Source organism: Ruditapes philippinarum, unplaced genomic scaffold (assembly GCF_026571515.1).
Source record: "Ruditapes philippinarum isolate M1 unplaced genomic scaffold, ASM2657151v2 ctg3078_1_1_1_1, whole genome shotgun sequence".
Lineage (NCBI taxonomy): Eukaryota > Metazoa > Mollusca > Bivalvia > Venerida > Veneridae > Ruditapes > Ruditapes philippinarum.
The window spans coordinates 1-27,553 of NW_026856934.1; the positions used below are offsets into that span (position 1 = coordinate 1).

Sequence of the window (27,553 nt, forward strand, 5' to 3'; positions counted from 1 at the left end):
GGGGTATAGAGCAACCTTATGTGAAAACACCGGTTGGTATTGCACTTGGACCCCTGGGGTCAAGGTCACCGTTACTAAAAATAGAAAAATGGTTTCCAGACAATAACTACAGTTAGGAATGAGATATTGTTATCAAACTTGGTGTATAGCAAGCTTATATGAAGACCTGGGTTGGTATAGCATTTGGACCCCCTGGGGTCAAGGTCAAGGTCACCGTTACTAAAAATTGAAAAATGGTTTTCGGACAATAACTAGAGTTAGGAATGAGATATTGTTATCAAACTTGGCGTATAGAAAGCTTATATGAAGACCTTGGTTGGTATTGCATTTGGACCACCTGGGGTCAAGGTCAAGGTCACCGTTACTAAAAATAGAAAAATGGTTTCCGGACAATAACTAGAGTTAGGAATGAGATATTGATATCAAACTTGGTGTATAGCAAGCTTACATTAAGACCTGGCTTGGTATTGCATTTGGACCCCCTGGGGTCAAGGTCAAGGTCACCATTACTAAAAATAGAAAAATGGTTTCCAGACAATAACTAGAGTATGGAATGAGATATTGTTATCAAACTTGGTGTATAGCAAGCTTATATGAAGACCTGGCTTGGTATTTCATTTGGACCCCCTGGGTCAAGGTCACCGTTATTTAATGGTTTCCGGACAATAATTAAAGTTAGGAATGAGATATTGTTATCAAACTTGGTGTATAGCAAGCTTATATAATGACCTGGGTTGGTATTGCATTTGGACCCCCTGGGGTCAAGGTCACTGTTACTAAAAATAGAAAAATCTCCGGACAATAACAAGAGTTAGGAATGAGGTATTGTTATCAAACTTGGGGTATAGCAAGCTGATATGAACACCTGGGTTGGTATTGCATTTGGGCCCACTGGGGTCAAGGTCACTGACTAAAAGTAGAAAAATGGTTTTCTGACAATAACTTGAGTTAGGAATGAGATATTGTAATCAAACTTGGTGTATAGCAAGCTTATATGAAGACCTTGGTTGGTATTGCATTTGGACCCCCTAGGGTCAAGGTCACTGTTACAGTGTTACTAAAAATAGAAAAATGGTTTCCGGATAATAACTAGAGTTAGAAATGAGATATTGTATTCAAACTTTGTGAAAAGCAAGCTTATTTAGAGACCCCAGTTGGGATTACAATTAATTTAAATATTTCTTTGTACACAGTTGATAGTTTGTGTTCAAATTTTTCTTCAGACTACTTATTTTTCAAAAAGTCAAAGTTGCTGGTGGGGGTATTAATCACCTTCAGTGATAGGTCTAGTTAGTATAGATCTACATTAAATAGAGTAATAATCTCAACAAAATATTTCCAGAATTGTCATGTCAAAAAACCTGAGTGGAGTCCCTTTAAGTAAAAAATGAGAATTTTGTCAGAGTGTAGTAGCAGATAATTTTATCAGGATAAGTATAATAGTAGAGAATTTTCTCAGTGTTTTAGCAGAGAATTTTCTCATGGATAAGTATAAGAGTAGAGAACTTTGTCTGAGTGTATTAGCAGATAATTTTCTCAGGATAAGTATAGCACTAGAGAATTTTCTCAGTGTTTTAGCAGAGAATTTTCTCAAGATAAGTATAAGAGTAGAGAACTTTCTCTGAGTGTTTTAACAGAGAATTTTCTCTGGATAATTGTAGCAGTAGAGAATTTTCTCAGAGTGTTTTAGCAGAGAATTTTCTCAAGATAAGTATAAGAGTAGAGAACTTTCTCAGAGAATTTTCTCAGGATAATTGTAGCAGTAGAGAATTTTCCCAGAGTGTTTTAGCAGAGAATTTTCTCAGGATAATTGTAGCAGTAGAGAGTTTTCTCAGAGTATATTAATAGAGATTTGTCTACTTAAGTTTTATGACAGTTTTGTCTGAGGTATTAAGTGATGATAGTTTTATCTGAGACATTAATATACTTGTATAATGTTTTATATGAGACATTAATATACTTGTATAATGTTGTGTTGATATATATTTATAGGGAGACACAAAATCAGAAGCTGATATAGAGAGAATTAAGTCAACATTGATGTTATGTTATGGTTATGTTGCCCTGTATTCTCCACCTAGTCTCATCATATCTCGGATGGAGGCAACTATACTTAGATCTCTAACACCACACTTTGCTAATGTGAAGGTATATTAATCATGTTTTATTCTAAAGTATATATATATAGTATATATGAATTTGCTAAGTGTAAATGTTTTGTTAAATGGTTTACCTATTTCAGGTACATTTTATTCTAAAAAACTGCTTTGTGCACCTGCCCATGAACTGATTAATCACATGAAAAAGATTAAAACAGGAAGTAACAGAAGTTGTTGAATAAATGATGATATTTTTTTTGTAGGACACAAGTGTGAAGCAGAATTTGATTCGAGCAGTAGATCAGATAGGTCAAGCTTTACATCCCAGTCATCTAGGACAAACATATAATTTCTCCAACAGGGGAGAGTTTCTGACACACCTTCAAACATACATGCAATTAGAGAGTACTCTCAACATTGGTAATGAAACAAGAGCTCTCGCCATGAAATCTTGTACAACACTTGTGTATCCTTAAATATTATCTGATAAAATATCTATAGTAGGTTCTTATTCAATATCTAAAACATTAATTGTGTTGCTGAAGAAGTTATTAAGATTTTATAGAAAGAATGTTTGATTGATATGTTATACAAAATGTACATTTTGTTTATAGGAAACTTTGGTATATATGAGATACATTTTCGTCGCTTTAAACTAGCTATAAGCTAGCTACATCATGAAGAGGTTATGTAATAATAATTATGTGAAATTTGAAAGTTTGTTTCCTTAATACATTCCCCCAGTAAATTGGACCCAATATTAAATGATGCAGACATGTTTGATTTAATAAAGACAGTAACTGACTGTGTGTTTCCTCTACCACTGGATGGTGGATTTACACCAAAAAAGGGTAAGAGTGATTTAGATCAGGAAGAGACAGAAGTACTAATGGAGGCTACAATAGAAGCACTTGAGGAACTACTAACTGAACTACTCACCAAGAACTGTACTCCTAATGCATTTGATAATATTCTCAAGGTAAAAAATTATAATATCTAACTGTGGTTCCTGTACTTAGTATTATCTTTTTTTCTATAAAATGTAACAATTTATTTCAATATGAATAATTTGTTACACCCCTATGCAGCAAATGGTAAAATGTTATTTCAATAAACCAGTACTAGAAAGACTGTCATTTGAAATTCTATATTTATTATATGCTCGAAAAACTTTGGCATATAATGTTATACACCTGGTTGTCTGTCCGTCTGTTAGCAGTTTTTCGTGTCTGGTCTGTATCTTGAAACTACTTGGCAGAAATGTTAACCATAATGAGACGATGTGCAGAACAGAGGTTTGACCTTTGTCAGGTCAATGTCACACAGTCTTTTTTTGTATCGATTTCAAAATTTTGTGTCCTCTGTATCTTTAGAACCAATAGAATGAAATTAAATCTTTCTGGCAGAAATATTATTCATAATGAGATATTATGCAGAACAACGGCCCTGCTCCGGGGATTACTTGATTTAAATTGGACTTACACATTCAAGTTTACATTGCAGTGTCTAGAGCTGGGATATTTAGCATGTAACATTGCCGTATTGACCTTTACAAAACAGATAAGAATCATGCCCACTTGATAAATATAAACTTTATAGGAAAAACACATCTGGGACTAGTGTGTAAAACTACAATGCCTAGAGCTAAGTTCTTTGGCATGTAACATCACTTGTGGATCACAAAATAACTGGTATTAATCATACCCCTTGGGTCAATGTTGGCCCCTCCCTTTGGGTCACTTGATATAGTTTTGTATGAAAAAACTCATTTCAGTCTTATTTTGTAAAACTACAATGCCAAGAGCTAAAATGTTTAGCATGTGGCATTACCTTATGCATGTTTGCAAAATTGATATTTATCATGCCCCTGAGTGATGAACTTGATCAGTTAATTGTTGTTTCTGTTTATATATGTAAATATTTTATAGATAGAAGGCCATATTGGAAATAAGTTGTATGTTTATTATTTACTCTTAATATATCTCCTTTTCATATAAAGTTATTACTATTATTGTTACTATTATAATTATTAATCTATATAAGGGACTTAAAGCAGCTCCACTGACGTCCAAAAGCTTTTTTTTTTTTTAAAAAAAAACCTTTATGTTTAAATATCTTACAGATCAACTAGGGACATTAAAAATTAAAAGAGTATGAAAAAAGATAATAGAGAAATATAATCAGAATAAATCAAATCAATATTTAGTGTGACTGCTAGCGAGATTTGAGTTTGCACAACACAATGATTTTGTCATTTGCCAGTGAATATCACATCATATTCAATCACAGTCTCAGTAGTCAATAATTGTAAATATTGTCATTCAATGGCTTTGAGGACAATGAACATGAGCTTATAGTTGCCTTGTAACTTTTATTTATTTTTGTGAAATAGTTAGATTTGAATCAATTAGTATGCCAAAAAGAACAAAATGCAACAATTAATTTTCATGCACAAGTGTAGTTAAAAGTCTATGATATATGCTTTTTGAATAGGAATGTGATTCTTTTTTTAGATATGGAAAATCTCATTCAGCCGATGAATATGATACTATATACACCAAGTGATTTTTATAATTTGTTCTGTTGACTACTAGTTGTATCAATTGCAGCTATTTTAGATGATATTATAAACTATAATTATTACCATATTGAGTGTTTTATATAATGATTATATTGTAATATGTTTACATAACAAGAATATGACATTTAACTACTATAATTATGTTGTATATAAACTATTTCAGCATTTAATACCCTGGTATTTATCCCTACATGATCATGAGAGACAGAGATCCATGAAAACAACACACGTATTACTACAATATCTCCTGGAAAACATAGACACTAGCCAGGTATACAGTAAATTTACAACTAAATGTGCACATAAAGATGATACTATTGTTGAATTGTTGTTGAATTGTATGGTATCATTTTTGAAACAATCTAACGTTATTTCCTATAGAGTTGGTTAACATGTTCACAATCATAATGCAACACAGTTTTAAGAGATCAGATATGATTATCAAAATAAGTAGAGGATATTGATTAGTGTAAGTTCAATACTGAATTTATTGCACGAGTTGAATAAAATTATATTATGCGAGCATCTGGCAAGCATAATATTATTTTATTCAACAAGTGCAATAAATTCAGTAATGAACTTACACGAATTTAATATTCTATTTATCACATACCCAAAATAAAGACCGTTTAAAGTGAAATAAGAGTCATTTTTCATTGACGCGCCTATAGTATAACGCTAACATTTAGCGCGTCTTTACACTATGTTTGTATAACTGTTAGCTAATGACGTCACGTCAAAATATATGCAGGGCTGTGCAATACCATTTTTATGGAGTCGCAAATTCGGCACGGGTGTGTGATAAAATTTATTTATGGGTTTGATTTATACTTGGATAAAGAACACATATGATAAAACAAACATGTTGAATTATTCTGATACTATCTTGAGTTTGCTTTTGGCCTTGACCTTCAAGGTCAAATTATTGAAATAAATTTTGAATCATTTCATTTCTTTGTTACTTCTTTTACAGATTTGATTTACACTTAAACAAAAAGAACACATAAAACAGACATGTTGAATTTTTCTGATATTGTTCTTAAACTGACCTTTACTGTCAAGGTCAAATTATTGAAATTTACTTAAGTTGTCATAACTTTGTTATTTATTAATGGATTTGGGTCATTCTTGGAATACTCTAACACTTGTGACAAAACTGACAATGATGATTTATTTAAATGTGACCTTGGCCTTTGAATGACCTTGACAGGCAAATATGTAATTCATTTTATAATTTATGCAAGACAGTTCTGTTTTCTATAAGTATTCTTTACTGCAATATTCTTACCTGCATGTGTTTGACCTTAGAAGTAAGGAAAAGTCCAGCTTGTTTTTTGTTCTTTAACTTCTTTTACTTTTGTTAGAAGTTAGAGTTTACACATGAGCATGTATTGCTGGCTAGACTGGTACCTCGATGTTCTGATCCATGTATTGAGGTGAGACAGATGAGCATGGACTGTATACAAACAACATTGTTGATTGCTCAAAGATGTGAAGGTATAATTTAACATAATACATGTTATTAATGAGAATTTTTATGTAAATGTAACATAAGCATTGCTTATAAAAGTGAACATTGTTTTGAATTTTTTTTTCAAGGAAATAAGGGATTTTTTATTGTTGCAATATGCCATAATTATTGAAAGTTATATTGATTTTTTTTCTAACAAGGAAAATTTTGTGAAAAATATATAGATATTTCAATTGTATATTTTAAAATTTGCACCTTAAATGCAGTCACTTGATTTTCATTTTAGGTTCCCATGATAGTATCAATTTGAACTTTTTGGTGTTGGTTTGGTGCTAAATATAGATGTACATTTCTCTTTTTACCTCCTTTACTTATTGACAAATGTGCATTGAAAGACATTTTACCAATGTCACATTAAGTGATATTTATTGTTGTTTTTTGGTCTTACTAGGTAGAATTATTGAAAAATTAACTTATCTTGTTACGGATGTGTAAGCTCGGAATGTTTATTGTTAAATGATTTAGGTTTAGGGGCAGACCATAAAGACCAGATGGTTGAAGCCCTGCCTACTCTGAAAGAAAGATTACAGAAAGGTGATCCTAATGTACTCTACAGTGTGGTGAATGATTTAGCCAAAGTAAGATACTAAACTGTAAAAATAAATATTTTGAAATATTATGTTTTTTTTTGTTTTCTTAAAGATTGCTCACGCATTTATTAACTTTAAGGGTATAAACCTAGTATGTTAGTAATAGGAAGAACAATTGTTAATACCATTATACAAATTATCTTAATGTCTTTGTAAATTTTCATTATAGTAAATGTTACATGCACAGAATCATCTGTACCCCCCTTTTTACGGGGAGCACATATAGTCGGCTCCTTGTCCGTCTGTCCGTCCGTCTGTTTGTCTGTCCGAGCAAACATTTGATATATATGAGCTTCATTTCGTAGTTAAATAAAGAACAAAATCTCATAAAATTCAAATTAAGAGCTATTTTTTGTTTTTTTCAGCTAATTTTGCTTATGGACTTTGGTCCAGGTGTAGTTTATGAGCTGATTTGCCTCTTAAACATCAAAAGTTGGTACGTCCGTCCGTTGTCTTGTCCGGAGCATAACTTGAAAACCCTTGGAGATAATTTGTTGAAACTTCATACAGTGGTAGAGGGCATTGAGGGGGTGTGCAGTGTCAAAGAACCATAACTCTATTTTGCCTGTTTTTTTAATTATCTCCCCTTATAGAAAAATCTTGTCCTGGGCATAACTCTAAAACTATAAGAGATATCAACATGAAACTTTGTAGGTGAATAGATTCAATGGGTAGATGTGCAGTGCATAAGAACAATAACTCTTTTTGTCCTAATTTTGGTGTAACTGCCCTTTGTTAATTTTAACACTTTGAACTTTGTCCGGAACATTACTCTAAAACTATAAGAGATATCAAGATGAAACATTGTAGGTAAATAGATCTCATTGAGTAGAGGTGTAGTGCAAAAGAACCATAACTCTGTTAAGCCTCATTTTTGAATTATTTCCCCTTATAGAAAAATCTTGTCCAGGACATAGCTGTAAAACTATAAGAGATATCAACATGAAACTTTGTAGGTAGATATATCTCAATGGTTAGATGTGCAGTGCACAAGAATCATAACTGCCTTGCCTAATTCTGGAGTTATTGCCCTTTGTTTATTTTAACTTTTTGAAGTTTTCAGGGACATAACTCGGAAATCATAAGAGACATCATCAAGAAACTTTGTAGCTTGATAGATCACATTGATTAGAAGTGCAGTGCAAAGAACAGTAACTCTGCCTTGCCTACTTTTGGAATTATTGCACTTTGAACTTTTTCTTTCCAGAGACATAACTCTGAAACTACAAGAGGTGTACTTTCCTGTGTCCAAAACCTATTCGGGGAGCATCACCCGGCTCAAACGGGGCTCTTGTTTAAATAGCAATAGGATATTTTGTTTTACATTTGCTTATAATATTTATGTGTGTTAAGATAATAGAGACATTGTTATGAAAGTGTATGAAACTAATGTGATTATACAATTCTTTAAAACTTTAAAGTAAATTCGCTCTTTAGAATCATAAAGAATCAATAGATGATTTGCTATAGCAATTTTATTGATAACTGTTCACTAATGTAAAAATAGATTTGTGTAAACAACTGATTGATTGCCTAGTGTTTCCTAAAATTGTTACATGTAAATAATGCATTATTTTAGGTTATATCGAAGAAGTTGCCATCATCACAGCTTAAACCTTTTATTGAGATAATACAGGAAGGATTATTAGACCCACAGTCACACAGCTCATCTGGGGCATGTGTTGTTCTTAATGGAATCATGAAAAATAGAGGAACAGAACTTCAAAAAGAGGTAAACAAGTTTTATAAGCCCAAACATCTTCAGGATGTATTATAGTATGACATTTTCCATCCTTCTGTCCATCTGCAGTCAAATATGGACCATCTAACTGTAAATGGAACAAAACAGAAGTTCATTCAATAACAATAGAATAAAGGGCCCTCTGTGATCTTTAATCATAACATTCTGTTATCTTCAATTACTAATATGCTAACTTACAAAAATTAGACTTTAAACATGTAGTTTTCTTTTATATTTAATGGAAATGTCATAATCTGAGTCATTTACAAATCATTTACAACAATAGATCTTTCTTTGATTAAGTCTTGTTAATTTGTCATGGGCCTTTATTGAACTGTCTTGTAAATTGTTTGTCTTTAATAACCAGATTTTCTCATTTCTAGTGAAAACAAATCATGTTTAATCAAAGATCTATATACAGTCCAACCACAATCATTCAAATTGCAGGAGACTGAAAATTTACTTTGAATAATCGATGGGTTTGATTCGAAATCCGAATATAGTGACAGACGACAACTATTCAACTTTGGCGATATACATGTATAAGCACCATTTACAACACACTTGTTTCAATTGTTCAATTGAGAAAAATAAATAAACAACAAAAGATGCATAAAAATAAAATTTTATTGGTATAGAAGACATAAATACTTTCATTTTATTCAGCATTATGTAGCACATATACGTTATACATGAAAATTATCGCTGTCATCTTCAATCATTAACTATAACAACATTGGACACGGTGCAGAATTTTAATCATAGATAAGATAGACATGTATTCACAATTAGAATATCTTGTGCTTAAAATGCACTGATTTGAAAAAAGAAAAAGAATTTTTTCAGTATTCTTATACAAATACATGGTAGTATTTCTTTATTTACTGTCATTCTTTCATTAGTCCGTTCGTCCATAAACTTTGAATTTAAAATGACATCTCCTCATAAACCGCTAAGCCAATTTCATTCCAACTTCACAGGAATGTTCCTTTGGTAGTCAACTTTGAAAATTGTTCAAAGAATTTAATTCCAAGCAGAACTCTGGTTGTCATGGCAACCGAAAGAAAAAACTTAAAATATCTCATTTTAGAAAACCAAAAGAGCTAGAGCTTAAATATTTGGCATGAATTATCATCTAGTCAGTGTCTACTAAGTTTGCCCAGGGTACAAACTTGGCCCTGCCCGGGGGGTCATTGATTTTCCTTATTTGTATATAGTAAAAACTTAAAAAATCTTCTTTTAAAATACCCAAATAGCTAGAGCTTAGATATTAAGCATGAAAAACATCTTCTAGTGGGTGTCTACCAAGTTTGTTCAAATAACGGCCCTTGGGTTAAAATTGGCCCGGCCCCAGGGGTGTATAGTAAAAACTTAAAAAATCTTCTAATAAAAACCCCAAAAAGCTAGAGCTTAGATATTAGTGTCAACTAAGTTTGTTCAAATAAAAGCCCTGGTTTAAAATTGGCCTTGGCCCACCTGGGGCCTTTATACAGGTCAGCAATTTCAGGGCCATCATGGCCCTCTTGTTTACTAGTGAGAGCCATCTTGTCTTTTCTGTTTGTCAACTTTGGCATGTAATTACTGGATTTTCATTTAATCTGTCACTTATGATCATACTGGTGTCAGTGTTATATCTGTCAGCTTGTATAATAATTTAATACTGACATTTGATTTCTATATTAACTCTTCAAATTGAAGTTTAGTGCAAGCAGAAACATGTGAAGGAAACTGCTTCTTTCATGATTCAATCACAGGTTATTAGTAAATATGCATTTGTCCGTATAGCAATGGGGAAGATTTTAGACTTGATTTTGTGCATTTTTAGCTCGACTTTTCTATGAAAAGGGGAGCTATCCTACTCGCCCCGGCGTCGGCGTCGGCGTCGGCGTTAGCGTCGGCGTTGGCGTCACACCTTGGTTAAGTTTTTCGTACCACCCACTTTATTTCAGAAGTATTACAAGTATGGCTTTGAAACTTACCATACTTGTTCACCATCATAACCTCCATCTACAGACAAGAGTACATAACTCTGTCAAGGTTTTTGACAGAATTATGGCCCTTTTTGACTTAGAAAGTGTATTGAGCTTGGTTAAGTTTTTTGTACCACCTCACTTTATTTCAAAACCATTGGAGGTATTGCTTTGAAAACTGACCATACTTGTTTACCATCACGACCTTCATCAACAGACAAGAGGACATAACTCTGTCAAGGTTTTTGACAGAATTATGCCCCTTTTTGACTTAGAAAATACATTGAATATGGGTAAAATCCACTTATTGCCTTAACCTTTGAGATATTGCTTTGAAACTTTTAATGCTATTTCACATCATTACCCCCCATCTGTACGCAAGAGAAGGTAACTCTGTCAAGGATTTGTTTTAAAAATTAAGGCCTTTTATCGACTTAGAATCTTGGTTAAGTTTTTAGTACCAGTCCACTTTTTGACTGAACTGTTTGAGATATTAATTTGAAAGTTGGAATACTTGTTTACCATCATGGTCCAAAACATGGGCAGGAGAAGGTAATTCTGTTAAGGATTTTATTTTGAATTATGGCCCTTTTTGACTTAGAAACTCAGTTAAGATTTTCATTCTTGTCCACTTGTTGACTTAACCATTTGAGATATTACTTTGGAAGTTGGAGTTCTTATGTGCCATCATGAGACCTATCTGTAAGCAAGAGAAGATAACTCTGTGAAAATGTTTCTTGATTTGTACTTAGAAATTCCTAGTTAAAGTCTTGTGTGCCCTTAACTGTCAAAGTTTTGTTTTATAGGCAAGCACTAAAAAAGTCGAGCGCGCTGTCCTTCTGACAGCTCTTGTTTTTTTTGTTTTAACAAAATCACATTGTTTTCAAATTTTCTTAAAAAAAAAAAATAGCTTTTCTGATGTACAACATGTCATAGAGCTTTAAGGGATTAAAATAAACGTTTAACTGAAGTGATAGTGTCATGTTTGAATATCATATTCTTTTTATAATTATCTAATTTTATCTACCTAATAAATAACGTGCCAATGAGCCAGTCTATAGTCAATCATTTAAAAACTTAACCATTGAGAGAGGTAACGACTGAAGCAATGTCACTCACTTCATTTGCTCCGCCTCTGTTGAAGTTCGTCTCCGCCTTAAATTATTGCCAAATTCAATATGCTAGCATTTAGTCTTCGTTGACGGCAGGGGGGGAACCAGGACAATTATGATCAATATAACTTGACAAATTATTAAATTACAAGTTACAAAGCCTAAAGCACCCCCCTATCAGAGAGGCGGTTCTCCCCAACACCGACTCGTCTATAGTCTAATGATGGGAACCAAATTCGGGAACAAGAGGTATCACTTAAATACGCAACAGAAATTATTTTGGCACTACAGACGCAGCGGAAATATTTTTTGCAAAACAGGCAAACGTGTGCGACATGTAATTCATTAAAATAATTAACATTTAAGTTATAAAACAGAAAAACTGAGTGAAAAACGTACGTTTATTTTTAAATGTATCACAAATATTTGCAATAGGTTATTTTGAAGGATTCTGTGACCAACCATTGTTCTCTTTTGCCTAGATTTTTTATTACATTGTGTGGTCCCATACCTAGATTCTAGGCGAATATGCAATCTTTTGTTTATTCAAGTAGTTTTTTTTTATAAATGAGTAAACAATGCGTAACAAAGAATTGATTATATATATTAATTTATTCATAACTATTATTTGATATTACAGACATATTTTCGCTATTTGAAAAAATAACAGACATTTCGTCCTCAAAATCATCCGAACATTATGCACTTCGCACTAATATTTAAACAGACATATTCTCGGCACATATTGTCTTGAATTTATTTTAATTTTACCAATCATTTCAATTTCACTTTTTATCCAATTTATTTTGCTTCGACCAGACGTTTCAATCTTTGTCGCAACAGACAAACATTTCAGAATTTCAGACACATACATGGAGAAGAAATTGATTAGTGCTTCGGATGGTTCAACTGTAATAGAAAAGAACTTTCAATTCTGATTTTGTACATAACCTGTGACTGTTCACATCATTTGGCGGTGTCTTTGATGTGCAGCATCAACATTTAACTTGTTTACATCCTTTGTAGGATCCTCATTCCTGACATGCATGAGCAATGTAGGATTATAGTTTATATACCCCCAAAAACAAAGTTTGGGGGGGGGGGGGATATAGGAGTCACCCGGTGGTCGGTCGGTTGGTCCAGACGTCTGTTGCATTTTCCTTGTCCGGAGCATAACTTGAAGACAAATGGTTGGAATTCAATATAACTACATACAATGGTCAAGCACATTGAGAGGAAGTGCAGTGCACAAGAACCATAACTCTATCTTGACTAATTACAGAGTTATTGCCCTTTGTTACTTTTCCTTGTCCGGGGCATAACTTGAAAACTACTGGTTGGAATTCAAAACCACTTCATACAATTGTCAAACACAATAAGGGGAAGTGCAGTGCACAAGAATCATAACTCTATCTAAAGTAATTACAGAGTTATTACCCTTTGTTACTTTTCCATTGCTTTCTTTTGTCCGGACCATAACTTGAAGACTAATGGTTGGAATTCAATATTACTACATACAATGGTCAAGCACATTGAGAGGAAGTGCAGTGCACAAGAACCATAACTCCATCTTGACTAATAACAGAGTTATTGCCCTTTGTTACTTTTCCTTGTCCAGAGCATAACTTGAAAACTACTGTTTGGAATTCAATACAACTTCATACAGTTGTCAAGGACATTAAAAGGAAGTGCAGTGCACAAGAGCCATAACTCCATTTTGACAAAATACAGAGTAACTACCCTTTGATACTTTTCCTTGTCCGGAGCATAACTTAAAACGTACTGGTTGGAATTCAAAACAACTTCATACAATGGTCAAGCACAATAAGAGGAAGTGCAGTGCACAAGAACTATAACTCCATCTTCAGTATTTATAGAGTTATTGCCCTTTTTCCCTTTTCTTTGTCTTTCTGGACTTATTACAGAGTAATTCAATAAAACTTCATCAATCGCAAACCACATTGGAAGGAAATGCAACATACAAGAACCACAACTATCTTTAATTGCCCACAAGCATTACTCTATATTTCAATTCTTTTACAAGGTATTCTGTTACTAGTAACATCCTCATTTCTGAAGCAGTCTTGTGGGGGTATTAATCGCATTTAGTGATAGTTCTAGTTTTATTTACACATAACCTCATTTTTTCTAACAGAAACAGAAACTGCTTTGATACCAATACTGCAAACTTGCTACATCCTGTTGGTTTCCCATGTCGTGTAACAAACAATATTTGTTGTAAATCAGCTTTAGCTTACCAGAACTTAATCATTTTTTTAATTTAAATTATTTGTTATGTTTATAACTGTTTGTACTATTTTATTATATTACAGGTTGAGAATATTCTTAGTTCAGTGCACTCTAAGTTGTTTCAAATCCAGTTTGCTCAAACTAAAACAGGTGCCTTGAGGACAATCAGAACACTGTCACAGCATCATCTCTTACTAGTGCTAAAATCATTATTAAACTATCCACTACCTTATGATGAGTAAGTAGATTTTATTGTTACAAACTATCCACTTGTTTATGATGTGAGAGTAGATGTGTAATATTCAACCAGGTTTTCAAATTTGAATACTTAGTATCCTGGTTATTAGATTGATGAAAAGCCTGTGGACCGATGTGCCGACATGCCACAAACAAGATGGTTTCCAGTCAATTACTTATATTCAGATTGACTTATCTTAATCAAACTTGGTATATAGCAAACTGATGTGAACACCTCGCTTGGGATTGCTTTTGGGCCCCAAGGGTCAAGGTCAATGTTACTAAAATTAGAACAGTTTTCAGTCAATAACTAGAGTAAGGAATGAGATATTTCAATGAAACTTGGAACAAAGCCAACTTATGTGAATGCCTGGCTTGGGTTTCATTGTTACTAAAAATTGAAAATTAGTTTTTAATCATTAGTTAGAGTTTGGAATAAGATAATTCATTGAAACTTAGTGTGTAGCAAGCTTATTTCAAGATCTCACTTGGGATTGCTTTTGGCCCCCCCCCTTAAAGGTCAAGGTCACTGTTCCTAAAGATAGAAAATTAGTTTCTGGTCAGTAATTAGATGGATTTAGGTTTGACATATTTTAATTAAACTTGTTGTATAATATTTCTATTAGAAAACCTTTCTTTGGATTGTTTTTGAGCCCCTCGATGTCAAGGTTAATGTCACTGTCTTAAAAAATGAAATTGGTTTCAGGTTGATAAGTAGAGTTAAAAGTGATAGGTATTTAAAAATATACTTGGTGTATAGCAATCTTATTCTTATGTGAAGAATTCACTTGGGATTGTGTAATAAACAGCCTAATTAGGAGAAACAAAACATAAGCTATGGACTGGTAACATTCAAGCATGGAAAAAATATGCATAAAAGGATGCATACATGTGAACTTTTTTTGATGATCAAGTGGGAGATTTTTCTTCAAAAAGAGGGAGATTTTAGAATTTGCAATAAACAAAGAAGGAAGTTCTGACATTAAAAATAGGTAGATTTTTTTAATTTGTGAAAATACCCCTTATTTCAAGAAAAATCTTTGAAAATATGGCTGCAGAAATAGGGAGTCTCCCACTAAAAGTGGGAGAGTTCACATGTATGAGGATGACATCAGATGTTCAATGGCTATACAATTTGTGACTCAAGTAATATATTAGATGGACACTTTGAATGATCATGCTCCATAAAGTTATATTTGAACTATTTAAAACCAAATCTTAAGGAGAGAAATAACACAAAAAGAGGATTTATACCAGATTTAAGCATTTATTCATTGATGTATGTAAAATGGTGTTTTTAATTAAAAAATCTAAAAAAGATAATAAGTAATTGGTGTTTCAGGAATGTGGTAGAAATCTGGAAGATATTATCACAGGACCCTCAGATCACTACAGTGATGTTTGACCACATGTTAGAGCTGTACCAGAAAAGTTTACCATATGAGGAGAAACCACAGGAGGGTCGGGAACCAGTCAGAAAAGCTACACAAGTTCCTCTAGCAGTAAGACTTGCATTCACATTGTTGTATATTTCTTCTTATAGAAGCTAAGAAACAGTTTAGGGATTTCACAGTTAGTGAAAATGCTAACCGTTTAAACGGTGACCTAATAACCATGTTAAACGTTTAACTGACTGTACTTTATAAAATCCTAAAATTTTCAACATTTACTTAGTTTCTTTATGACAAGATATTCCATTTTGTTTGTATTTTGTTGTACACAAAATGATTACAATACATATCCGAATATGAAGTAATAGTTTCCGCTAGGGTCGTTCTGTATTCGATCAGATTGGAAGAATATATTGTTGAGTTCAACTAAAATACAAACAATTGTCATATATTTTTATAAAAAAGCTAAGGTAATATTTAGAATCAATTTAAAAAAATTTCGCTCCTTTGTCAAATACTAATTTCGGTTACCAGTTATTGAATTTTCTAATCAGTTTTTAGCTAAAAACGACCATACCCTTGTAAACAGATAAAAGTGACACCCCTAAAACAGTTGTTGTTTTCTCTTTGTAACATTTTTAACAGTAGTATTGTCTGTTTATAAATCTATTATTATTTCGTCAATGTTTGAATGTTTTGATTTGTATAAATTTGATTGCAGATAACATGTGCATTAGTTGAGATATTACAAGTTGAAGAAACAGAGGAACAAGTAAAGAAGATCTACCACCGACTGTTTGCTGCCTTGATGGTTAGAATAGGTTCTAGTGTAGGTGTTGAACCTCTCAAACAACAAGTAGTAAGTTATGCTAATTTTCTGTTCTTTTACCTTCTTTATCAGTTTTAATATTTTGAAAAGAAAATAAATTTTAATAATAACTGTTAGCCCTCCACAATTGAAAATGCAGATTCATTTATTGATTTACATAACCTCAAGAATAATTTATATTTTCGACAGAAACATGTATATAATTATATATAGTACACATAATTGCTTGGAAATATAATTTTTCAATGATTATTGGTAAACTTAACTAGATGTGAAAACATTCGTACAAGTAGATAATGATTACATAGACAACACATATATTTGATGATGTGTATAACATTGTGGTTATAATACTTTTAATTGAAATCATTGTAATTGAAGGAAACATTTGATTTCTTGTTATAATAAACAAAGTTATAAATTAGAAGATGACTTTGTCACTTCAGCAAGAGAAAGACCCTAAAGATAAGAAGAAAGGAGCACCACCCCCACCTCCCAGTAAACAAGTGAAACCAAGCAGGTCTGTTTATACAGTATATATAAACTTATATCTACAACAAACATCAGTATATTATTCTATTATACATTTTTATAGATGTAAGTTTGAGGTTGTATATTTAATAAATTATAATATCTTGGCATACTGTAATTAATGTTCATGCTATGAATATGAATTCATTTTAAAAGGTCACCAAGACCTTGACCACTGAAAACTTGCCTGGCCAATGAAGCTGACAGTCCTAAGATTTTGTTTTGAGGTTGGTAATGACTAGAAAATAATGATTTTGAGGTCAGTGGTTCAAATGTCAAGGTCATGTTGGCGTCAACCACCAAAATCTTGTCCTACCAATGCAGATCTCCATTACTCTGATATAGTGTGTAGGTTGGGCATGGCTTGTAGATGACCCTTATTGATTGTAAAATGTTACGGTCATACTTGAACAAAATAAACTTTTGGACTTTTGGACAAGACCGTCTTAAAGTTGGAACTGACCTTGACCTTTAAATGATCTTGACCGTCAGGTCAAATTATTGAATTTGGTTGAAATTGCCATAATTTTTTATTTTTGTACCAATTTGATTCATATGTGGACAAAACAACACTTGTGACCAAACCGACATGTTGAATAGTTTAGATATGACCTTGACCATTAAATGACCTTGACAGTCAAGGTCAGATGATTGAATTTTGCATATATTTTCTTAGGTTTTCATTTGTTTATGGAAATGATTCATACTTGGACAAAAATACAAAATTTAATGTAACTAGACAGACCTATTAAAATAAAAAAAGGAAAGACATAATTATTTTTTTTCTTTAATTTTCTTTTTAAAGATTTGTTTAAACCGTTTCATTGTTTGCCTTGAGGAAAAATAAATAGAGTGTTGCCCCCGTCTGGTGGTGACACTTGTTATAAAAAAGTATTTTCTATATAGTTGATAAAAGAGGTGTGATTATGATTTAGATAATTGTAATATTGAAAAACTTTGATGGAGATAAATTGATAAATAAACTGGAGACAATGTGAAGAAGTTTATTAAGTATTTTTTGTATATGTATAGTGTTGCCGTGGAAGCATTCCGGAAATTTCTTGACCTGACAAAGAGTGAGGATATACAGGAAGTACTGGATAAAGAGGAATGCTGGGAGAAATTTGAAGATAAAGACGAGTATCATGAAGCCTTCAATATTCTTACAAAGTATGCACCATGTTAACATAAAATCCAGCTCATGTTTCCATTTAACAAGAATTTAAATTTCACCAACAAGCATAAAATTTATGTATTTGTGTTAGGTTACTTATCATCTTAAAATATGGTAGTTTCTAGAATACATTTTATGAGTAATTGTTGTTTTATTTGAAGGGCATTGGTCAACAGCACAGTTGGTGGAGAACATGTGTCTAAAATAGTTGCAAGTTTGACCTCAACGTTGTCGAGTTTGTATGATCCACAAAGGATTGTTGTAGCATCATTCTTTGCTGAGGTATTTTTTCATTTTTATATATTTTTAGGGCATATTGGTTGCTTTTGTCCAAGTACATCTAGGAAATCTTGTGGCCTAACTTGCTCCAAAATAGCAGAAAGTTTACACAGATTTAAGCTTGTGATCAGCCTGTGTCTTTTACTTAAACAAAATCATTGGTCTCCTCCCACTATTTACCGGTCTCTGCTGGTCTCCTTTAACCAGCAAATACCAGACTGGCAAATACTGTAAAACACTAATTATTTGCGAGAAATTTATTTTCGCTTATATTCGCGAGTTTTCTAAGACGCGAATTCATATCTCTCGCGAATATTTCACTTTGTCTATACACTAATCCGAAAATGAACACTATCCGAAAATACGTACACATGGATATAATTATCTGCGGGAAAGTATCGAAACCAGTTCTAGTTACATCATGTAGCTATTCAAGTGTTACAGCATATACATACCGTACAGATTACTAGTATGAAATATATACCTGTAACAATTTGATATTATTGAGAAATTGGAAAAAAACTTCTTCTCTGCATATTACCTGTGTCAAGGAAAGTAACTGTGACTTGCACTAGACTTAAGTATAAACAAATTAATGCGTCTCACAAAGTTTTAATGGTATTTCTACAGATTGTTTTAATTGGTACAAATACTTTAACACCTGCGAGTTGTTTGTAACATTTCTATTTATTGTATCCTATTGTATATACTACAGTTTAAGCCGGAGTGTAAACATAATCGTTCAAATTACAGTACCGTTTAATTGATTTTCGTCTGCTTGCCTTTGAATGGCTAATCAGTGAAACTTTAACACAGTGAACACATATCAAATAATTATCAAACTTTATTGACATATTTTTAGACAGACGGTTTCACTTAACAAGAAGATTAACAAGCTATCAGAAAAATCGATACAGATATAAATTCATTCGTCGCACAATAAACGACGCAAAGTTAGTGAAAGGACAGGACAGAAAATATCTGAATGACATCGGGTTTCCGGTTTCACATTTTTCGGGAAGACGCGAATTCATGTTGACGCGAAATAATTATTTTGGACATTTTGCCTCAAATTCGCGAAATAAGGTTCTCGCGAAAAATAAGTGTTTTACAGTAGTATCGCATGTTTTCAGACTGCTTTCTCCCAGTTTTGAAGTAGATATCTAATTCAATACATGCCAAATTAGTTTTTTTTTACTGATCAGATTTGATTAATACTTGGTCAGTTTTAATGTTGAGTAATTCAGGTATGACCTGAAACTTACAATAAGCTTTGAAGTTAAGGCCAAATAATTGAATTTTGCTGAAAACAACCATAATTTTGTTATAAATAGACTTATCTTGATTTATATTTGGACTCACCACCACCATGGATGAAAAACTTAGTAATGTATGCTTAGATACAATCAATATCTGGCTGAAGATAATATGATTTAAACTTGGAATGATTTTTAAGGTGTCTTTTAAATAAAAAAAAAATTCTACAGCTTTGTCATTTATAGGCATATTTTGGTTTTACTTGGACAAACATTCAGAGCCCAATTCTCAAATCAAGTTATTCAGTTTGACCTTGGGCTTTGACAGACAAGTTTGCTAAATGTAACTCGTCTCAATGTTTAAGCATTTGATGATAAGAAAAAGTCAGCTTTGGTCCCTGTTTGTGGTGGCTTATGTTACAAGAATAAAAGTAGTTTATGGGTATTTATCACATACAGTGTAACTTCTGAATTCCGGAACTTCTAGAATCTGGAAACTTCTAAAATCCTGAAACTTCTGAAATCCGAACATTTTTTCAGGGCCCAGAAATTTCGCCTGTTTTCTATATAATAAATACCTCTGTATTCCAGAACTTCTAAATTCTGAATTCCGAACGATTTTCGGGTAAAATTTGGGTTATATCAATTCAAATTTACTTCCAAAATTCGGACATTGAAAAAATGTTTGACAGAATATCATAATTGAGATTTTAAAACCTTTAAAATGTCAGTATCTTCGAATTAGCAGAAACCATTTATCTTGACACCTATTACAATCACAACCTATCAAGCAAGTAAAGCACTTGATTAAAGTGTGAAAAACAAAAAATGAGAAGTATATTTTGATGAAACCAAAAAAATACAGATTAGTCATAGCTAGTACAACATGAAATTATGCTTTTGTATCAACAAATTCAGTTATAGGTGATACTGAAGTTCAATATACAATGTAGTTACAACTTCTTAAAAGTGCTTTAATTTTGCCATTTTATGAACCTAATGAGCTTCCTATATTTTTCATCTGATATTCAATGTTAACCTAATGTTTCTACTTGTTCAGATAATTCCGAACTTCTTAATTCCGGAAACTTCCAAATTCCGAACTTTTTGGCTAGTCCAACAGGTGTTCGGTTTTCTGAAGTTACACTGTACAATGATAGTTCTTGTTTTATTTCATTCCCTGTAAAAAAACAATGGACAGTATTGTGTTCATAATAAAAGAAGGCAAATGCATTCATTAAATGTTAAATTGGCATTATCAGTTATCATTAATTATTTATACTGATATGTAATATTTCAGCTTGTAAATCAGAAATGTATGGGAGATGATAATTTGATAGAGCTTATCATGAACAGTTTATTAGGACGTTTGGTAGATTCCTCTCATGTTGTCAGACAGATGTGTATACGTGGACTCGGTAATGTTGCCAGCATTGGCAAAACTCAGGTAATATATATATATATAAACAATAGTTTATTAGGGATTGTTTTAAACATGGTAATGATGTATATTGTAATGTTGTTTTCTCTGAAAACTTGGTAATGATGAAATGATAATAATTTCACTTTCCTTATATGTTAGATACAGTCACTACAATTGCTAGGTCAATGATACTTATTATTTAAATTTTTAATCTGTTTGTCATTCAATCAATCTGATGAAATCTGGGTTCTACCATAACCAAGTAGAACAAAAGCTAGTTTGATGACACATAGAGGACCATATTGAGGGTTTAGTGCAAGAATGTAGTAATAACAATTTTTTATGAAAATGACTTTTTTTGAATTTCCTGTATTATTTGATGTTTTACATAATGTGGTAATTTTTTTGTTTTTATTTTACTTCATTTCATAAATTTTTTATAAATACTCTAATGTAGTAACTCAACAGATAAAAATATTTTTCTGCAAAACTGTTGTAACTTGAGTTACGACAGTTTTGCACTGAAAAAGACATCAAATTTTTATATCATTTCAACGCAAGACTGTAGTAACTGTGTAGTTACTACAGTCTTGCGCTAAAATGATAAATAATTTGTGCTAACATTTTCATGTAAGACTGTAGTAACTCACAAAGCAATACATTATGATATCATCATTGATCAAATTTCAAAGAAGTTAACACTACACATGTATATGCTTGAAGCATTCTATATTAGCAACATTTTATGTCAGTGTATTTCAGAGATCTTGCTAAAAATAAAAATGGATATGAAACTTTCAGTTATATAAGTAAACCCTTCATTAATATCAGAAGTGCTAGTTTGTGCCAATTTCTGTTGTCCTAAATGAAGAATTAAGAAAAAAACAAACATATCCTTTGTCAGTAAGTATGTTAATATCTGTAAGCATAAACATAATGCTTATTCATTGATTGCTCAAAGAATTTTGTTAGTTTGCATCTCTAGAATTACATTGTTTCATAAATGACAAAATACTATGTACAAAAATGTTGATACTTAAAATAACTTTGCAAAAATGATAATTATGATACTTTATAGAAATTGGAATACAAAAAAAAGATTTAACGTCTATTGCAATATACATATATCAGAGTTCTATAAAATCAGTAATAAACCTACACAAATACGAGGATTGATCAAAAAGTTGTTGGCCCGATGTACTTCTAGTAGTCAGAGAACCCAACTAATGGTCAATATAATTGCCCTCTAAATAAAACTCTCTATTTTGGTCTCTCTATTGTGGTCCTAAAAGAACTCATTGACTGCTCCATGGCACCTTCATTGCTTCCAAAACGTCTACCATGAAGCTTGGTTTTCAGTTTCCGAAACAGGTAGAAGTCAGAGAGATATCCGGATAAACAGAGAATATCCGGGATGGGTAAGAATTTCAAAGCCGCAGTCAGTTGTAGCAGCCATCGCAACATGGGATGTGTGAGCTGGCGCATTGTCATGCAGGAGCAGAACGTCTGGAGTCAGTTTGCCCCTCCTTTTACACGCAATTTCTTGATGCAGACGTCTCAATTTTGTCTGCATAGTACATACCATTTATGGTACAACCTTGCTCAAGATAGTCAATCATGATTATTCCCTTACTATATACCCCAAAAAATTGAAGCCATCATCTTCCCTGTTAATGGCACCCTCTTGAATTTCTTTGGAGGGGGGTGAGCCAGGGTGCTTCCACTGCATGCTCTGTTGTTTTTTTTTATTCTGGATCAAATTGATGGACTCATTTTTCATCCTGAGTTACGATCCGGTAGATAAAATCAGGTTCATCCATGTAGCAAGACAAAAGATATTTTGAAATGTCAAGCCTGGTCCGTTTCTGGTTGTCAGTCATCTGTCTGGGGACCCATCTAGCGGGGGGGACATCCCTTTCTTACAGAGGTACTGGTTTTCAGAGGTACGGCTCTGGTTTCAACTTTCTCCATATTGTCTAAATGACACACCCCTCTACTGATGAAAGTGTGTTTTATGTTACTTAATCTATGTAAAACCGCGTGTAACTCGGTCAGTAATCTTCAATAATATTGGTATCAACGTATCGTGTGTAAATGTCAGTGTAGTGGCTAGAAGTATATAGGGGCTTAAAACTTCTTGATCATACCTCGTATAAAATTCTGCTTAACACATACCTAAAATAAAGGCTGTTTTCAGTGCAAAAGAATAACATGCCTATAGTATAACGCTTACATTTAGCATGTTTTTACAAGCAAATGACGTCGCATCAAAATATATGCATTGCCGTGCAATACCATTTTTACGAAGTCACAAAGGCGGCACAGGTGTGTGATAAAGTTTGTATTTGAATTCATTACATGCAATAATTATTGGGCTTAAATCTAGAATTACTCATATATCTTAATATCCAATAAGAATTTGTAGATTTTTTTAATTGCAGAGTTTGAGAATATTAAACAAGTATTTGCTTTGTTAACACTTTTAACCATATTTTGTGGTAAGTCAAAGTTGATGTTTTCTCTCCTGGGCCCTGCTAGGGGGGTCTCTACTGAGCCCTGCTAGGGGGGTCTCTACTGGGCCCTGCTAGGGGGGTCTCTACTGGGACCTGCTAGGGGGGTCTCTACTGGGCCCTGCTAGGGGGGTCTCTACTGGACCCTGCTAGGGGGGTCTATACTGGACCCTGCTAGGGGGGTCTCTACTGGGCCCTGCTAGGGGGGTCTATACTGGACCCTGCTAGGGGGGTATGTTATTTGTATGTTTTATATGTGTGATACAGGTTCAGCATTATTCTACAACTGTGTTATCAGCTATGATGGCAGGAATGGATGACAAGGAAGATCCTGAAGATGATATTACAGTAGAATCAATGAGTGGATTGTCACGTGTCCTCACTGAGATTGATGAGAGTCATATTCGTGCCATACTTATAAATGTAGCACTTAGAATCAGACCATGCTTTGAAAAGGTACACTTTTATAAGTTTAACACAAACATTATGGTAGACAATTAGCTTACTTGTGATGAAACTTGGGTCTACTTCTTTATACCCAAACATCAGTATTGAGGTAAATTTATAGAAATGTTGTTCTTAGAAAATGGTTCCGCCTCTTACATGGCAATACACCTGCCAGTAAGGTACGGACTATAACTGTGGTTCCTATATAACTGTGCTTTCTCTTTGATTGCATTCATTCCGTTCAAAGCTGTTATGTGGTTTTTCTAAAAAGAACAGTAAATAGAACAATAGAGTAGCCAAGTTTAGATTTTGTGATCACAATACGTCCGGCGTCTGGCCATCCGTTGTCTGTCCGTCTGTTTGCACTCCCAAATAAGGATAGGGGGACATCTAACTGTAAACAGAACAAAAGAGAACAATAGAGTTCTTAACAATATCATGTTTCTCCTTTGCATAATCTGCTACGTTATTTAGGCAGTAGCCAATATAGATAAGAGAGATAATTTATTCAACATGGTCACATGTCACAAAAGTTGTTCAGAAAAAGGCCTGGATCTGATAAGCAGGGGGTCATATATTAATTTTCCCTTGATATACTGGTCATCGTATAATTTATTATATAATCAATCAGTTATAATGTTTGTGCCAATAATGTTTGTCAAACAAATTACTGCAAATACCAAAACCAAAACATTTATTTGTTTGTGTTTGATACGGTTTCGGATTCCATGCGTTCTGGATGACAGGTTGTAATATTGTCTTGTTGCATCATGTCATACTAAAAAATAAATGGATAAAAGAATTGTATAGTAATAAAAGAAGGTATATCCTGTTTGAGGAAAATTTGAACTGTCTGTTTTCAGTGAAAAAATGTTTAAATATGAACATTTAAAAGTATCATTTCAATTTCTTTCAACTATATAATGTTTTTGAAGAGGGATTTTGAAATATTAGTTTTTCTGTTATCTTTGGAAGCTTGCTGCTTTAATGTCAGTCTGACTAATTGTTTGTTTACATTTTGAATACGTATAGGTTAGGTAAAGTCTAGTAATTTTTTTATAACTTGTTCATGATTATAACTCAGGATAAGGCAAATGTGCGAGCCCAGTCTTTCATACTGTTTGGGAACTTGTCAGAGTTTGGGGATGGTCCATCAAAACAGCCATTCTTGGAGCAAATACACAGTAACTTTGTTAGTCTTCTACTACATCTCAATGACCCAGATGTTGAGGTGAAAAAGGTAAATATTTTAAAGTTCATTTTTATGAGATATGTTTAGATATAATAAATAAAACATAAGGATTCTTGACATGTAAGGTCCAGGTTTTCTGAATGAAAATCTGGTTATAAGATTGGCATATGTTGATGGTAGGTGAGATTGTAATTTAAATTGCTAGAGAAAAATGTAAGAAAATATTAATATTTTATCTATTTCTACACAATTAGATTTGATTGTACATTTGTCATTTTTTCAGGCATGCAAGTATTCATTAAGAAAGATAGGCGGTCTAATAGGGTCCGATCCAATCAACACAATGTTCCAGAAACTTCTACTAGATGATGCTAACCTTCATTATGGAGAGTTTATGAATGATCTTTCCAAACTTATTGTAAGTCTAGATAATGATGCTTTTAAATACTTTTAAAATGCAGTGTTTCCATGTGATCCAAACTAATTGCAGAAAAGGGAGAATTAACCTTCTCAATCAAGCATGCCATTGGCAGCTTACAATAGTTCAGTTTATTTTTAGCTCAACTTTTTTGAAGAAAGATCTTGGCATATTGCTTCAGTCAGGTTGTTATTGCCATTGCTTCTAGAAACTATCATCTTGGTCATATCTTTTTTTATTTCGTAAGGGATTGTCTGCATACTTGAACCAAAAAACCCTTTGGACAAGACCTTCAAAACCAAGTTGATTATTGCCTTCACTCAATAATGACCTTGACAATGCAGGTGAAATTATTGAATTTTGCTTGATATTTCCTATAATTGACAGTCTTCATACTTAAGCACAACTACCTTATGGACAATGTTTTGAAGAAGATCAAACTCAATTTGACCTTGACTTATAAATTACCTCAGCAATCAAATTATTGTAATTTCACTCTTATATGCTATAATTGTGCCCCCACTTTAAGGGGCGGCATTTAGATTTACCCTTGTCTGTCCGTCCGTCCGTTCTCTTTTGTGTCACACGTAACTGAAAAAGTATTTGACCTAGAGTCATGAAACTTAACAGCAATGTTGATCAGCATGTGAAGTTGTGCACCTGGGTATTTTCGTGTGGATTTATTCAGTATTTTTAGCTCACCTGTCACAAAGTGACAGGGTGAGCTTTTGTGATCGCTTTTCGTCCGGCGTCCGTCCGTCCGGCGTCCGTCCGTCCGTAAACTTTTGCTTTAAATGACATCTCCTCATAAACCACTGAGCCAATTTCATCCAAACTTCACAGGAATGTTCCTTTGGTGGTCACCTTTAAAAATTGTTCAAAGAATTTAATTCCATGCAGAACTCTGGTTGCCATGGCAACCAAAGAAAAAACTTTAAATATCTTCTTTGAAAAAAACCATATGAGCTAGAGCTAGCATGAAACATGTTCTAAAAGGTGTCTACCAAGTTTGTTCAAATAAAAGCCCTGGGGTCAAAATTGGCCCCGCCCCTGGGGGTCATTGATTTTCCCTATATGCATATAGTAAAAACTTAAAAAAATCTTCTTTTAAAGAACCGTAAGAGCTAGAGCTTAGATATTTAACATGAAACATCTTCTAGTGAATGTCTACCAAGTTTGTTCAAATAAAAGCCCTGGGGTCAAAATTGGCCCCGCCCCTGGGGGTCATTGATTTTCCCAATATGCATATAGTAAAAACTTAAAAAAATCTTCTTTTAAAGAACCGTAAGAGCTAGAGCTTAGATATTTAACATGAAACATCTTCTAGTGAATGTCTACCAAGTTTGTTCAAATAAAAGCCCTGGGGTCAAAATTGGCCCCGCCCCAGGGGGTCATTGATTTTCCCTATATGCATATAGTAAAAACTTAAAAAATCTTCTTTTTAAAGAACCCAAAGAGCTAGAGCTAAGATATTAAGCATGAAACATCTTCTAGTGAGTGTCTACCAAGTTTGTTCAAATTAAAGCCCTGGGGTCAAAATTGGCCCGCCCCGGGGGTCATTGATTTTCCCTATATGCATATAGTAAAAACTTAAAAAATCTTCTTTTTAAAGAAACCATAAGAGCTAGAGCTTAGATATTTGGCATGAAACATCTTCTAGTGAATGTCTACCAAGTTTGTTCAAATAAAAGCCCTGGGGTCAAAATTGACCCCGCCCCAGGGGGTCATTGATTTTCCCTATATGCATATAGTAAAAACTTAAAAAATCTTCTTTTAAAGAACCCAAAGAGCTAGAGCTAAGATATTTAGCATGAAACATGTTCTAATGAGTGTCTACCAAGTTTCTTCAAATAAAAGCCCTGGGGTCAAAATTGGCCCCGCCACGGTGGTCATTGATTTTCCTTATATGTGTTTAGCAAAAACTTAAAATCTTCTTTGAAAAAACCCAAAAAGCTAGAGTTTAGATATTAAGCATGAAACATCTTCTAGTGA

General features: G+C 33.1%; 1 protein-coding gene across 1 annotated transcript in view; it reads left to right on the plus strand.

Annotated features, from left to right (window-relative positions):
- The first annotated feature begins 1,481 nt into the window (after window positions 1-1,481).
- Window positions 1,482-27,553, plus strand: part of LOC132748185 (maestro heat-like repeat-containing protein family member 1) — a 34,931-nt gene continuing 8,859 nt past the window's right edge. The window contains exons 1-18 of the mRNA XM_060737745.1: window positions 1,482-1,607; window positions 1,993-2,148; window positions 2,363-2,565; window positions 2,844-3,078; window positions 4,844-4,951; window positions 6,045-6,177; window positions 6,677-6,789; window positions 8,381-8,533; window positions 13,958-14,112; window positions 15,454-15,613; window positions 16,224-16,361; window positions 16,778-16,851; window positions 17,895-18,032; window positions 18,198-18,318; window positions 20,872-21,018; window positions 23,772-23,960; window positions 25,036-25,191; window positions 25,427-25,561. Of these exons, the coding sequence (XP_060593728.1) occupies window positions 1,482-1,607; window positions 1,993-2,148; window positions 2,363-2,565; window positions 2,844-3,078; window positions 4,844-4,951; window positions 6,045-6,177; window positions 6,677-6,789; window positions 8,381-8,533; window positions 13,958-14,112; window positions 15,454-15,613; window positions 16,224-16,361; window positions 16,778-16,851; window positions 17,895-18,032; window positions 18,198-18,318; window positions 20,872-21,018; window positions 23,772-23,960; window positions 25,036-25,191; window positions 25,427-25,561 (2,640 nt within the window). The remainder of the gene's footprint in view (window positions 1,608-1,992; window positions 2,149-2,362; window positions 2,566-2,843; window positions 3,079-4,843; window positions 4,952-6,044; window positions 6,178-6,676; window positions 6,790-8,380; window positions 8,534-13,957; window positions 14,113-15,453; window positions 15,614-16,223; window positions 16,362-16,777; window positions 16,852-17,894; window positions 18,033-18,197; window positions 18,319-20,871; window positions 21,019-23,771; window positions 23,961-25,035; window positions 25,192-25,426; window positions 25,562-27,553) is intronic.